Genomic DNA, 16,943 nt, shown 5'->3' on the forward strand with positions numbered 1-16,943 from the left:
ATCAGGTAAGAAAAAACAGAAATGTTTTGAATCATCAGAAAGTTATGAAAAACCAATGGGATGCTTGACTGGATATGCATAATTTCCAAATAAAAGCAATGAGAAACAGCAGCACTTTAATAGCTTACCCTTTTTGTCTCTATGTTCTATACTGGCACCTCGTGCTATCAACACAGAGACAAGTTCTTCATGCCCACCAGCACATGCAAGCGTCAGCGCAGTATCATGATTACTCTCCGTCTTAAGATTGGAAAAAATATATTTCAATTTTATTAAATTGTGTTATTGCATCATTTAACCAAAATAGCTTTCAAAAGATATAACTAATCAACATTACTCACATGGGCATCAATATCAACAGAAGGGTATGTAGGAAGCACAGACTGAGAAGTCATATTGAGCGTTTGTGAACAGGACTCAGGTGTAGCCGAATCCATGACATGTGAAGAATTGGAGCCGGTAGGCACTCTGCTATTGACAGCTGGGAAGGAAAAATAACATGCTCAATATCTCTTGCATGAAGAGCATCCTTCCAAGAGACTGGCATGTTTTGCTGTTTCATTCATGAATCATGTTAAAGAAAATATAAAACCATACTCTTGTTCCTGAAATGTGTAAGAAGGAATCTTAATTTAATACACTAAATCAAATGTCCAAATTAAAAAGTCACACAAATCCTAAAATGTCTGAATGATGTAAGAAAAATCTGGACCATGCCTGTTTATACTTAGTGACTTTGAAACTATCTTGTCAACATTTCAAACAGATAAAAGAATATATTTTATATATACACAACACTGCCATCCACTTATTTTATTTCCCAACTCCTGGCTCACTTACTACAAATAATACAAAATCAGGCTATTGATAGTAAATGCCAGGTGTGTTTCCAGTAAGACCTCTCATCATCATGACTTGCTTATGCTTTGCATTTACATTAAATTTAGTATTACTAAAACCAGGTTTGGCGAAAGTAATGATCTCTCCCTCTTACAAATCTATCTTTCCGGGTTTCAAATCCTTTATCAGATGCAACTGGGGAGGGGGAATAGAAATAAAAAGTATCCTACTTATAAACAGGAGCTTTATTCCAGAAATAGCAATTTGCAAATGTTTGGTTTACTGAAGTCTTCCCAAAAATAAAGCAGTAGAAAGCCACACCTAAGATTATTGCTAAGGGAACATGAATCCAGGAGCGAGCATGGTACAAGCTAAAGTATGAGCTTAGTCTGTGGTGGTAAGGAAGGAGAAGCCAAACTATCTTCCCTCATTGCACTGATAGGTTATCACCCAACTACCTTGTTTAGACTGGTCAATTGGTTATTAGAGGTTCTCTAATGATTTATGTGGTATAGCTATGTTGATGATATCCAATTATACACTGCTATCCCAGGCAGTAATAGAGATGATGTCAAGACCTTGATCCAGTTTCTGGACTCTATGAAGTTTGAATGGGTCCTAAACAGGCTAAACCCAAGTAAGATGAAATTACTATTTCATTCACCAGTTTTGTCTATTATTGGTGTGACAATGCCCCTGAAGCAGGTCTTTTTTAATTTTACATTTAATGTAATTTAATTTTTAAATTAAGAGTTTTCCTGGACTCCCAACTAGATAGGCAGGTTAAGGCTACTGCCCTTTGCAATCTTATATACAATGAAATGATCTTGCTAAAGTGTCTCATGCTCTCACCACCATCCATTTAGATGGCTGTTACATATGCAGCAGTACATCTGTAGGTAGTACTTGGTATTATGATCATGTGACATCAGTGTGCTATATCCCAGCTACATATTAGTTTTCTTGTAAAATTCAAAGTTTTCTTTTTGACTGTTCAAGTCCTGCTTGTTGCTGAGATATCTCCAGGTTCGCCTTTCATCCAATTTTGACCTGCCTGCTATGAAGTTCCAAAGGAAAATCTTCTAATAATTACCTACTTTTGTGGAATAAGCTCTTAGACACTGTTTCTCTGTCATAGCATTGGCACTTCCAAACACTTTTCATCTAAAATGCATGCTTTCAGGAATTATTAAAAACTGAAATGTGGAATGCAATGGTTCACCAACCAGCCTGCTGTTGAAGAGACAGCTCCTGAAACAATTTATTCAAATATAATTGAACAAAAAGGGACCAGCAAGGGGGAAAAACTGGAGAGGAAGTAGACAGAGAAAGTTAACCGGGAAAGCTTGGTGCATGAACTTCAGTTCTGAGTTTGCTCTACTATAAACCGCTTGGCTTTTAGTAAAGAATACCATTCACTACAAATGGAGTGAAGAGTCTTTCTTGCCTAAAGAACCAAGTCAGGGCAGATCTGACAGGCCTCATATGAGTTGCATGGTGCTACAGTGTGGTGCAAAGCCACAGCCAGCCATGGAAGTCTCACTTTGCCACCTGGCCTGCCAATTCAAGCTGCTCAGGTCCATGAAGTTTCATCGCCTACCTGACACTATTTAAAATACCTACAGGTGGTCCTCAACTTATAACTACAATTGGGATGCTGCAATTATCATAAATGCAAGCCAGCTATCAAGCACTCAAATTGCAATTGCATGACTGTGGGGGTAGTGCAACAGTCATAACGTCAAGGATGGGTCATAAATAATTTTTTCCAAGGTTGTTGTAAATTTGAACCATTGTTAAGCAAACTATCATGACCCCATTCGATCCAGGTACAGAGGAGGAAGAATTGGAAGCCGGACCATCTGTTGGGGATGGCATGTCTTCCCTGGAATGTCTGGAGAGTCCAAGAACTGAGGACGATGCTGTCCAAGGCTCCTCCGGCTTTAGGGAAGGCAATCGACTAAACAGGGAGCTGCTTGCCCTCACAAATGCAGGAGAGGATCAGCTATAGGCAGGCAGTGGTGATGAGAGGCAGCAGATTCCCTCTGATGAGGAAAAGCTCCCCATCCCTGGATCCAAGGGCATGGAGAGCAGCTCATAGGTCTGCAAGGCAGCTAGCAAGGAGGCTGCGCCACCCCTCCTCACAAGAACACCTGCCTTGAGATGATTTATTGAGTCTGGGGGAGGATGTCTTTGTCAGGAACAATTGTTTTGCTTCCCCAGCCTTTGTAAATTATGCTCCAGATCATGTTTCTGCCTTGTGGACTTAGACCTTCCTTGTGGACTTTGAATCTTGTTTTTACACTACGGATTTCTTCCTTGCTTTGTGAATCAGCTCTGGTGACTGACTATTGGCTTTAGTTTGTGGGACTGTTGCATTGACTGTGGGTGGCTGCCTTCAGGAAAGTCTAGGGTAGAGTTTTACTGGCTGCTGTAGGGCCAATTTGTCCTGGGATAGTAGCTCAATCAAGAACTTTATTGAAGCCAGCATCTACTAGATGGCCTAGGTCATAACAGGGACAGTCGTAATTCAAGGACTACATCAAAAAGTTCTGCTTAGATCCAAATTGTTATAAATCCACAGCAGATTTCCTCACAAAGCATTTTCTTCATTTCTTAAATAACGTTCATTAAAGCAGACATTTTTATAATTCACATTTTTGGATTTGAATTTGATGAAATTATTATCCTGAATTATTTTAACTTAATATAATAATAATCATGATAAAGCAAAGTGTTAATTGCTTATCCATTGCTTCCTCCCAAAAGTTGTGAAAATATTTTTTCAAAATATGACCCAAAATTCTGTACAATTAAAACTCAATTGGAATATGGTGGAATGCATGAGGAAAAAAGCAATAAATGTCAGTGCAATTCAACTATAAACTATCGATTAAAGATTTTATAGATAATCTTGTATCCAAGTCAACATTAAAAATGTATTAAAATAGAGATCAAGAGCAAATCTTTTTAAGAAGCCAAAGCCATGTTTTTCTTTAATCACTGATTAAAAGCATTATATTCTTAAATTAACAGAAGGAAGATCAATTTTGGCTAGTTAAAAGAGATAACTATTATTAAAAGGTGTTATTAATTCTGATTCTTTACAAGTGGTAGTTGCTTAGAAGCCACAATTTGGACTAGCAATTCAGCTATTAAATGAAGCAGTTGCTACATGAAACTGCAACTTTACTTATGACCTTCAGTTTATAACATGCAAAAGTTGTAAATACGAGGATTGGTCGCAAAATTACCTTTTAATCACCATATCTGTGAATGTTCACTAAAAGGGGCAGTTCCTATACAAGATATGCTATCTTTATTATTTTCCAGTGTTTTTTATACATCTCAAGGTGGCAATCATACCTAATATTCCTGCCTTCTACTTTCCCCATAACAACTATATGAGGTGAGCTTGGCTAAGACAGAGTTCATGACCCAAGTCATGCAGTTAGTGCAGAAAATCAGGAGTCTGATAGCACTTTTTCCAATAAATTTTATTAAAGATATTCATTTGTTACTTGGAAAAAAATGTTACCAGAACCCTGATTTTTTTTTCTACCACTGACAAACCAAGTTTTTCTTGTATAATGTGAAAAGCTACAGGTTAACATCTTCCACATTATTTTATACCACAGCTTGTTTTATAACAGCTTACTGAACTAAAGCATAATAACTTAGTTTATATAAAATGCTAAATGATAAACCTCTGTTTACAACACATATGACTGAACCCAATTAATTTGTGGCAAAATGTTATTTATTAAATTTGCTGTTACAGCATACCTGATTTGTTATAAAAGTATAACAGGGTGTCTATATATTTTTTGTTTCTAATGCATATACAAATATTCAAATAAGGTTCATAATATTGGCTGACAACAGTAGTAACAGGACAAACTTCAATGTGTAACTGATACCTATTTGAGTTTTATGCTGCTGAACCTAAAGAGTTCAATTAGTTTAGAGGATCACACACATTTGATTTCAAAATGTATACAAACGTTTTAAAACTGAAATCTCTAAATCAAGTTATTTTAAAATTTAAATACACATGTTTCTTTAAAAAGTTAAGAAATTGAGCTATTTTAACAAAGTTTTGAATAAAAAACTACTAAAAGAGAATTAAGATCAATGATATTTACCCATCACAAAATTGAGTCACAAAAGGTTGTTGGACACTTACTTACATTCCACTAAAGCTTTCCGTGCTATTTTCCTTAATCTAGTGTCTTATGAATTCTTCTCAACTCATCTTGTTCAAATAATGCGAATGCATATAGGTTATGTTACATCTGTTTCCTAATAACATGGTTTCATTGCATCATCTCTTTTTATTTTCTTTCACTGCACTTCTTCGGGAAATGGGCAATCTGCAGCCATTTCTTGTGGAATTATTTCCCTCATATTCTCCATTAATGAATATAGGTGGCTGCAATCAATCTTATGTAGGTAGTCCCTCAAACTGAAGTCTGACAAGAGATTTGAAGGAAGGGAATGGTATCAAACACACATTTTGTAAAATTAAGAACCAGGGATAAAGCAGAATTATGTTCGATAATTTAATACTGGCTTCCCAAATTGACACTAACATGAAACCAGTAAATATTAGATATAAAAATAAATTTGCTATTAAATAGTAAGTTCTTCAAGAAAATGGACTGCCTAAATAAAAAATAATTTCTATTCAGAAAACTGTTCTTGAATCTATCTATTCAGCTGTTAATATAAGGCTCTTATAACAATATCTGTACTGACTCAACTATCTGACATATGGAGATAACTTTTTATTTCAATACTCCCAGATTAGAAGTATTGAAAGAAAAAGTTACGGAGTTGTACTTGGCAGCCATATTCAGCATTTAGAAAATCTGAATATTGCAATTGGGAGCAGGGAATGTGGTTACTAAGTGAGATGGTCACATTAACTGACCATCACACCGTACAAATCTAATGGCCAGGCTCTGCGATGGTCATAAGTCGAGGACTACCAGTAAAACTTTTAATTTTATCACAGTAAAATTCCATGCAGCACATAAAAGATTTCTAGCAATGTCCTTCCTGTTGAAAATAATCTGTAGCTGTAATAAAGGCCCTGCACCATTATAAATATTTTACATGCAGAGACCACAAAGAAGGTGGCTATATTCAGTGAGAAAGTTTGATATGTACACTTTTATTGCTTTCTAGTATAATTAAAGAAAAAAAGGAGAAAATGACTGAATAGCCTTATGTGAATCACTAATCGGGGCTGATGTGATGGGAGTCATTTTTCTTATTTCATAAACCAGAGTGACCTACTTTCATCAGTTTGATAGTTTATGGAGCATATTAAGGGCCACACTCCCAAAATGGGTAGAACTCAAAGTTGGCTCAACTATAGGTTGGAGATTTTAAATGAGCAAATTGTATACTTCAAGCCCTATAAGACTCATTTTGCCCTTAATATTCCCTTATACTTTAAAATCGGCCCATTTACCATGCTTTCCCATAGCATATAATTTGCCTTACTATATGAATACTATAAGCAAAAGGTAGTATAAAAGCAAGCATTGACCTAAGACCTATTTTGCATACTATCCAGAATCTTGGGTATTATGAAAATGTTCTTGTCCTTAACAAAGACAATCTAGAGACATTTTTACAGAATATTACAGTTCCATGGAAGGAGGACTTCATTATGAAAAATTGGAATATGACATCTTATAAGAAATGTATTTTGGGGCATGAACGTATTTCTGCATCAATGGTATGCTTCATAAAGGGGGAGCTCCTCATTTGGAACATGATTCCACTTTCACGTAGCCAACAATAGCAAATGAGGAACTGGTGAACCTTGAAACTCCTCTCTGAATTGAGAAGACAACAAGGAATCACCCATGCCAAGAGACTGCAAATAGTGATCTCCAGATATTTGACATCTCTGAGAACTGAGGGAAAATCATTGCCTAAGCTGCAGTTCAGCACCTTTAAAGAGACATTGGGTTCACCTCTCCCCCTCCCCCCCCCCTTTAACTACTTTAGGGCGCTGCTTGTGTTTTTTCTAGATGTTTAGAACTTTTGGAAGGGCAAGGTTTATTGTACTGGGAGAATCTCCTATCTTAGAAGAAATAAGTTTTATGTAGGTTTAAGGATTAAAAAGGGAAAAAAAACTTTTGGAAAACAGCAAAAAGGAGGGTTACAATGTTGATTCTGAGGCTAAATGGACTTGATAGACCCTGTGGGAGTTTTAACACTTTTTAAGGAATATCTGAAGATTTTGAAATTAAAATGGTCCTCATTCCGGTGATCGACTCAGACTGGATCCTGCAACATTACACTAGTATGTGTATATTTGCCTTCATTTTGAAATTAATTTTAAGAAATCTTCCTGTGGGAAAATTTTGCTGATTGGATGATAAACAGTTGATGAAAGAGGACCTTGAAGGTTGATTAGAGGGAATCAGAGAGCACTAAGAATTACAATTGAAGGAAAATAAACCATACTATACTATCTGACTACAGAAGAATTAAGTCTGGGAAGAATGTACTCACAAAATTACTGATACAGTCTGATACTGTAGCAGAGGATATAGAAAAACAACAGAGGTGAAGCTTATTTGAATATGGATTTGGATTTTTTAAAAATGCCAGATTATAAAAGTGAAATGGAAAAAGATTCTGTGAATCTGAAAATGGATTTTAAAATACTGGAATATAAGATTGATGTGGGAAAAGATGGCACAACAAATAAAACAAGCAGATGTCTTAATAAATGGGATAGAATTAAAGGGGACACATCAATAATAGAACAGAGAAGCGGGAAGGATGTGTTTTGTAAATAATATGTTTTGGAGAGGAGTAAAAAGAGAAAATGATAAAAATGATTGGGGGACACTATATGATGGGAAAAAGAACAAAAAAGTAAGCAAAGAATTTGAGTCATTCTATCTTGGTTAATATGTTACGTTGTCTCATAGCTATTGAAATTTCTTTTGACCAGGACTGAATGACAAGGCTTTAAAATTTTGTTTATAAATGGGAAAATATTTCTTTTATTTCTTAAATAACATGATAAATTGGATTTATTTTATTAGGGTTAAAATATATACAGTACTATTTCTGGGAGCTCTTAAAAGACTTTTGGTGATTAGGACTAGTTTTTAGAATGTCATTATTGACAATGAATGAGACTTATTTTTTTATTGAAATATTGGAGGTGGTGTTAAATTACTGAAATTATTCTTGTCTGTAGGGAAGAGGGTTATCGTATGTATGTATGTATGTATGTATGTATGTATGTACGTATGTACGGTATTCAGCTTTGGGTATTTTCCCACCCGATTTTCCCACCTGAAGCCTGATGATGGCAGATGAGATTCTGCCGAAACGTTGCTACAACGTTAAAAGCACAACTATAATGACGTGGGAAAATACCCAAACAAAGCTGAATACCATACATGTAAGTACCCGCGAAAACTTAAAACATGTTTTGAGGCCTTGGACAAGAGGCTGTGATAATCCTACTTACTGATGAGAACACTGTTTTAATGGTCAAGACTTGAGACCAACAGCCCCGATTCCTCAAAGAGTCCCCCAATTTATCAAGAAGAATGAAGAGTATACTGGACTATGAGGAACCATGCTGACTTTCATATGGGTACACTAGGCACACATTCCATTTACAATGACAAGATAAAATCTCTTCCCCAAACTTCATGATATTCAAAATGGTTTTGTGCTAGAAAGGTTAGTCAGCAAACTGACAAGAGCAGTGATTCTGAATTTAATCTTTCATCAACTTTTGATCAATTGCTTAGTGATTTACCTGAAAATGGGGATTTATGATCTGGATCTGAAGTTCCGACAGTTCCCCTGTCATGTGACTGTACTTCAGGTGCTCAGCAACATGGCCACATTCATGGTCATTTGCAAGGTCTTGTGGTCACATGACTGCATTTTATTACAGTTTTGCAGAAAACTGGTAGTTCTGGTTTTCAAATACTGAGTTCACTTAATGAATGCAGTGTTTGCACTTAAGATTGCAATGCTTATTTAACAACTGCCGCAAAAAAACATTAAATTGGGTTGGTCATATGACTGACCCATTTTATGATTATTATAACTTACAACCATAATGAGTAGGCTCAATTATGGTTGTAACTCAAAGACTACTAGTAACAGAACAGAACCTAAAAATCCAAGGGATAAAAATCTCAACAATGAAAGTTACTCAAATCCACAGTAATAACTTAGCAATAATGTATAGCTTAAGTGAGAAAAACTCTACAAATCATTAGGATTAATAAGCCCAACTCAAGAATGTTATAAAAATGAAAGTCTACTTTCATAAAATAGAAAATTTTCAGAAGAAATGCAGGAACCAGCTAATAAGGAATGCAATAAATAAAATATTTAAGGTCAATACCACAAGAATATTAAGGTCAATACATTTTTAAATAAATAAACAAACAAACAAACAAATAAATAAATAAATAAGGCACAGGTAAAAAGAGCATTGAAGTAGTGTACATTATGAAAAAAAGCCAGGATTATTTAAAAAAGCCACTAATGCAAGTTAAAAATTGGAATTTACTAAATGCAGAAGAAATAAAAATGAATATTGCATAATGTAATAAAAACCCACAAAAAGAATGTTGGCAAGAAAACACACTACTATACATAACCAATTTCTACAAAAAAATGAGTGGAAAGTAGATAAATATAAAACCTGGCAATGGTTTATAACTATAACATTAAAAAATAAACTGAAGGTTTGATTTTAGGCGCTCACAAGCAAAGTTTCAAACTAATGCAAAGTCAGAATTGAAAAACCATGTGCAAATTGTGCAGAAGAAAGAGAAGAATATTAGATCATATGCTCAACTCTTATAAAATGATTTCACAAACTGATTATAAACAAGTGTAACACGGTCATCAAAATGATTCACTGGAATACCTGTAAAAAATTTTATGTCCCCTTAATGAAAATTGGTGGAAACATACAGTTGAAAATGTGATTTAGATATTGTGAACTTTCTAAATACAGACTGATAGTCTTAACTCATAAAACACCAGGTATGCTTATGACTGAAAAGGAATTATTAAGGATAATTGATATGGCAATACCAGGGGATAGCAGAATAGAATTGGAAAAGATCACAAAGTATTAAGATCTGAGAACTGAAGTTGAAAGATTACGGATAAACCAGCCTTGATAGTCCCAGTGATTATCAGCACACTGGGTACCACAGCAAAAACTATTGGATGGCACTTGGATAATCTGCACATTGACAAAATTTCCCCATCAATTATAAAAGCTGACACTGCTTGGATCCACATATATACTATACCACTACATTACAACATCCTAAGTTCTTGGAAAGAATGTGATGGGTATGAAGGACAATGCAAACTACTGGCAACTGTGACCTCACATTCTTGTGAGCAAATAATAATTACTATTATTCGGTTAAGGTCTTCTTATCTGGTTCACTGGTGTTGTGATGCTAGGAGCAAGGAAAAATGACTGGAAAAAAATTAAAAAATATCAGGACTTTCAGGTCGTAGTTGAATGTATGTGGGATAAAAATCGGTATACTAATTATTGGAGTCCTTGGAGTGATACCTAAAAGACTTTCTTGATATCTAGAAATATTGAATTTATAGGACTTGAACATCTCAGTTTTGTTTTGTTTTTTTTAAACTAACTTGCCTGGAACTGCTTATATTTTTAGATGCTATCTTTATAATTCTTAAATATTTGGTGAGGAGATAAATTATTAATTTTCCACCAGATTAACCCACACATAATAACAACGAATAGTTTACTGAATATTAAAGGAATAAAAAGGGGCAAACACTAAATAACACAGATAATTGTTATGTTCTTTTTGCTGGAAAGAAATAAAAACCATTGCCTAAATCATTATTTTGAGGGACGGAATCGGAACAGTTCATGCAAAAGTAATGACAACAGATGGAATTGTTTTTCTAATCCAAGTTCAATTAAAATTTTTCTGAAAGTTAATTTTTTTAGAATTATTGAACATGTTATAATACTAAAAAGAGACCACTGAAAATATTTTAAAGATTTAAGTCTTATTGAAGAAAAGCCAACATAAGTTTGGTAAATTAAATCATGGCATATTCTTTACTATTCTTCTGAAAGGTTCAACAAGATATGGATGGGGTAATGATAGATATACAAAGGCTTTTGATAAAGCCAATAATCTAAACCAAATTCACCTGTTAATCCGACAAGAGATTGGACAGAAATTAGTGAATAGGAATAAATGGTCAGGTTTTATCAGATAGAGTTTCATTGGGACTAGTACTTTTGAAGTTCTTTATAAATTTTTTTTTTGAGTTAAGGTTTTCTTATCACTAACAATAAACTGGTAAGGTTTTCTAATCTCATGTGATCGTGACTTGATATACTAATTATTGGATCCTCGCTTAATGATGGCAATTGGGACTGCCCAGAACTGCTATCACTAAGTGGCGCAGTTATGTGGGAGGTTTTTTTTTCTTACAACGATGCTTAAGGGCAGAATTTCTGGTCCCAATCAGCATCATTAAGAAAGGAACTAACTGTGCTGCTCAGAAAAAAAAAACTTAGAACAGAATTCAATGAAAGCATTTTCATGTAAGGAATTATGGATCCTCCGTCTGTCAGTATGATAATACCTGCATTTTTTCCATTTTCCAAAATTATTCATTTGTTTAATGTTTTTTAATTTCATTTTTCAGTTACAAAACCTCCCAAATATAGAATGTGGCTTATTGTTAAAAAAACCTGGAAAATTACCACTTAACAGATACAATAGTTTAAGAAAACTGATTAGAATAAACCCCATCATTAGGTGAAATCAATCAGCCACTTTGAAGACAAACCCAAAATAAATACTAATTGAGGCTAAAAGCTGACCCATCCACTGCCATCCTAATCCATCTCCTAAAACAACTATTTTCATTTTATTTAGGTCAGTTTTCTAGATTACCCACCCATCAGCAAGGATGACAGTGCCTCTACTAATGCATGAAAGTGAGCAGCTGGGGGCAGTCTTAATGGGTGAACAGACCATCTTCCTACCTTCCATCACTTTCCAGCTGATTAAGCTACTGCCAATCAAAGAAATAGGGAACAGCTCTTTCTAAAGTCATCCAGTGAAAAAGAACGGCCATAGATTTAGTACAAATAAAATGATTTTTTTTCTTTACATAGCACACAATATGCTACCATTTGATACCATAATATGTAGTAATGTCACCAAGTTATACACATCCTTTAAGAGGATTAATAAATTTTATGGAGAATAAAACTATCAATTGCTAGCCAGATAAAATAGCTATATACTATCAGTAACAGAAGCAATACGTCTTGCAATATCCACTTCTGGATTGGGTTTACTCTTGTTTTGGAGTTTCACATTCATGTTAGTTGATTACTATGAGAAAACATGCTATTCGATGGGCATTTTGAATCTATTCAGCCCGGTTCCTCTGTGTTTGGGGGGGGGGGAGGGAGGGAGGGAGGGAGGAAGAGAGAGACCCTGTGCTTGTCTATTTAACTCTAGGGACTATTGTATGTATGAGTCAAAATACCCTAATTTGAAGTGCTAGCCTGATGGGATAGCTATGGCAAATAGTGCAAAATGGGTAAGTAAATAATGCTCAAGTTTTACTACCAAATATAACCTATTCTCATTCCCTCACTCACTTCCAAGTATCTTTGGTCTTTATCTTTAATTAGTGGACTAATACTTTTCAAAACTATTGCATCTTATGACCGAGTACATGTTTATGACATTCTACAACTACATAAAATAAATAAGTCATTACAGATTGAGTTCTATTGATATATAATTCAACTAAAAATTCCTCTGAATCAAACAATGTCAACTTGAGATCACTATGTAGAGATTATGAAGAGAACCCCTACAAAGAATCAGATTCACCAAAATACTGTCTTCTCACAAATGTTGCCTGATCAACTAAATATGTATTTGCATAATTCTATAAACTGACATATTTTCTTGAAAAGATTTCCATAGTAGTTATTACACCAGAAATGAAACCCAAATGGATCAATATAGTAAAAATCCAATAAAGCAAAACATTAGTATTTTGCTTTGGATTAAACAATCTAAAAAGCTGGATATAACTGAATGCCAACATTAAAACTAATAAAAACTGTAAAAACAATAAGGGAAAACTAGAAAACTTTGCGAAAGATAATGGGAACAAAAGAAACTAATAACACACATATTTATTCAAGAAAAGGTACATTTCTCAACCCACCTGCTATCAGGTCATCAAGAGTGTCGGTAAGCGTCTGTGCTGGCGAGGCAACCATTAATCCATCTGGTTCTTGAACTAATAGTCCCTGAACATGTCCAGCAATTGGTTGCTGCTGTCCTATAGTTTGCTGATTACCTAATACTTTCTGAAGTTCAAAAGAATCTGTCCCATTACAACCTATGTTATTTGAAAAGTTACACTGTGGTGTTGCGAGAGGCTGAAGAGGGGCAAACTCAGTTTGCTCAGGAGATGAAGGAGATTGCTGTTGCTCATCTTTATGCAGGACACTGTCAACCTGTGACAACCCTGAAAGGTTATCCCCAGGAAGGCCCTCATTTCCTTCCAGTTCTGGGAGGTCACCTGTATATGGACACTGCTGCTGCTGAGTAAGGGGAGCCTCTGTCTGACCTTTGGTCTCCAAATATTCTTTGGTAAATTGCTGCTGTGTTTTCATCTGCAACTGCCTTTCCACCTTTTGCAGCTCCTTCAGTATTTTCTTTTTCTTTTGTACTTGTTCTTCTCTGTTCTTTTTGAGCTCTTCAATTTTATCTTTATTCAAAGGTTCACCTTGAATCAACTCCAATGATTTAAGCTGTGCTTTTTCAATAGCACTAATTCTCTGTCCAAGTTCATTGAGCTTGCCTTCAGTTTCTTCTACTATACATTCCAAAGGCTGGTATGGGTGAAAAGGTGATAGTAGTTCCTGATCTGCTACCTGAAGGGAAGTTGACTTCTGCTTGGATGTACCTAAGCACACGAAAAATGTTTGAAAAAGTGCCATGCTGCAGTTCACCCATATCTCCCACAACCTCTTCCCACCCAAACGTAACCATTTTAAGATAAAATAGATCAAAGCCGTTACTCAGAAACAGAAAAAAACATTAAAACATTGAACGGGAGCTTAAATATGGACCCCTGCTTTAATTTTAACACTCAAAGGAAGATTCTGTCTGAAATATAGGCTACCAGGAAATCATTTACTATGCTTGGAAACTTAAACAGAACTTGTAAAACAGTTGCAATACTCAGATATTTACTCTCACACATCTTTTTTTTTTTAGAGATGTGCTAAATAAATGCAAAAAAATATAGTATTTTGGAAAAATTGTGCATGTTTATAAATGCAATAAAAAGTAATCTAACAATTACTGCCAATTCAGCCTCCATGCAAATGCAAGCCATTATAGGATAGGAGCTTTATTGTGCAAAAGTCCAAATTCTAAATATTTTTCACAAGTGAATACATTTGGGTTAATATCCAAAAATTTTAAAAATAGTAACGAATCAAATATTTTGTAGGGTAAACCAAGAATTTTAGGAGGACCTTTATACATGTTCAAGAAATTATATTATTATACACAAGATATACAAAACAAATATATATTGTATTTGATTTCACTGCTCCAAGGTTATATAAAATTGTATCAATGTGTAGATACTGAGTTCCATGTTTCTAAAAAAATGAACAATTCATATTAAAAAATAATACTAATTATACAAAGTCAATAGAAACTTTGCCATTAGCCATGTTCTTACAGGAGTTTTTTTTTTTTAAGTGTAAATATCACAAACTAAGCAATCTCAAAACCCTCATTATATATAATTAAGACTATTAGATACTTCTGTGGTTCTTTCTATTATTATGTGGGGGAAAGTATCTAGTTGTCTTTTGTATGTATCTTTTTTATGTAATATTCTTGATTTAGAAAGTCTATTACTTGATTTACTGCACAATTAAACTGAACAATTTTGTTCTCAAACTACAGAACCTCACTGAATCAGGATATTTTTATATATGTCAGTTCTCACTGTTAATTTCTTAACTGTTTCTTCCACTAAGACTTTGACAATGTAAAGAGATAAACTGAAATATAGACCTCTGCCTACAATGTAAACTACAGCTGAAGTTTCTAATATTAAATCTATACTACATATCTTTATGTGCATTTGTTTACAGATTCAAAAAGGAAATGGTGATTAGAGCAATCTAAATAATTTGGATAGCCTATCACTCAGTTCTTTTTTTAAAAAAAAACTCTTTTGCAACAGTAGGGTGGTGAGGTGACTCAATGGTTAAGACGCAGGGCTTGTCAGCTGGAAAGCTAGCAGCCCTAGGTTTGAGACCTGAGTGTCATGTGACGGAGTGAACTGCAGTCCTCGGTCCAGCTCTTGCCAAACTAGCAGTTCAACAGCAAGCAAATACAAGTAAATAATTAGGGACTACCTTCTGTGGGAAGGTAACAGTGCTCCATGACATCATGCTGGCCACATGTACACAGAAATATCTTCGGGCAGCGCGGGCTCAATGGCCTTGAAATGGAGATAAGCACTGTCCTCTATAGTCAGCAACGATTAGTGGAGTACTACCTTGCAGTAGTAACAGCTTCTAAACATATCCTGTAGTCAGCCAAAACCCCTTTTTTATTCTTGGTTTTGGAATTACTCTCATTCTTCAGTTGCAGAAATCTTCTAACTCAGAAAACTGAGCATTCTTAAGTCTCCTTCAACATACTGCATGTTTTGAGATTTCCCCACAGATTTTCAATAATATTCAAGTTCCAGGATTGTGAAGATTATTCCAAAACTTTTACCTTTTTTTTCTTGTAAATGCCTCAAGGCTGATTTCAGATAGTAATCTTAAAGTAATACACAACCAATTTACACTTTAAGGTTTTTTCCCCGATTGTGGGACATTAACTTCTAGCCAATCTTAGCAATATTTTCCATGCCACTGGTTGTTACACATCCTCAAAACAAAATAGACACATCCCCTTGTTTAAGTTAGCAAAGTGTACCCAACATGCTTCATCCTTTTTTTTTCCTCCAAATGTATACAACTGAGCAGTTCAATTTCGTTTCATACACTTTATGAATACCTCAGGAATATCAGTATTTTCTTTTGAAAATATTGGATTGTGACTTTTATCATGAGGATGGAGCAAAGGTATCCTTCTGAAAATTCTCTCATGCACGTAACAGTTCTCTAATAAAAGCCGCACTGTGGACAGCAACTTCAATATTAACTAACCTTTACACACACTTTGTTTATAATTATGTCTATAGTTCTCTTTTGAAAATCTGAACAATTTTCAGGCATGTCTATCAGAGAGGTTTTTTTTTCAAATTGTGGTTTTGTCTTTGATAATTCCATATCACTTCTATGTCTCAACAAGGATGAATTTATTTTCATTTCACACTTGCTTAGAGGAGATTTTGGCTGATGAAGGTTCAGAGAATTTTCCCCCCCTGTGTTTTCTCTAATGCAGGAGTGTCAAACTCGCGGCCCAGATGCATCACGCACTGGCCACACCACCCCCAGTTTTGCGAAGGGAGGAAAAGTTGTGATACGTCACATGATGACAACGTGACGCCAAGAATTTGACACCCTTGTTCTAATGGGTCAACCACCTTGTGAGAACTTACTAATAACTTTACAACAGTTTAAAAGTAGTAGCACTAAATCAACTAAAAGGCTGCCAAAACATCTGCAAAGTTCATATTTACTGCTCCTTTACCCTGAATCTGCAAACAACTGCACACAAAGCATAAACATATATTCAAATTTGCAAAAGAATGTATTTCATTTTCTATCATGTATATATTGTGCCATTTTTGTTCATTTAAGGATCAACCAAAACACAATTTAACAAGGGCTGTCCAAACTTTTTAATCCAACTGAATATTTCAAGTCAAAATTATGAACACAAAGTGCACATTTATTTCACAATCAGTAGTCTTTAGAAAAATCTACTGAAGCAAAATTAACTTCTCAGGAGGAATAAAGATCTCTAAAAATAGTACTATTCTTTGCATCCACCTGT

General features: G+C 34.8%; 1 protein-coding gene across 1 annotated transcript in view; it reads right to left on the reverse strand.

The window, feature by feature from the left end:
- Window positions 1-16,943, reverse strand: part of ANKHD1 (ankyrin repeat and KH domain containing 1) — a 100,081-nt gene that overhangs the window by 47,595 nt on the left and 35,543 nt on the right. The window contains exons 15-17 of the mRNA XM_087930390.1: window positions 13,123-13,869; window positions 342-481; window positions 129-240 (exon numbers count right to left, since the gene is read on the reverse strand). Of these exons, the coding sequence (XP_087786516.1) occupies window positions 129-240; window positions 342-481; window positions 13,123-13,869 (999 nt within the window). The remainder of the gene's footprint in view (window positions 1-128; window positions 241-341; window positions 482-13,122; window positions 13,870-16,943) is intronic.

This window comes from Pseudonaja textilis, chromosome 3 (genome assembly GCF_049901715.1).
Source record: "Pseudonaja textilis isolate UNSWEBS1 chromosome 3, rPseTex1.2, whole genome shotgun sequence".
NCBI classification, from domain to species: domain Eukaryota; kingdom Metazoa; phylum Chordata; class Lepidosauria; order Squamata; family Elapidae; genus Pseudonaja; species Pseudonaja textilis.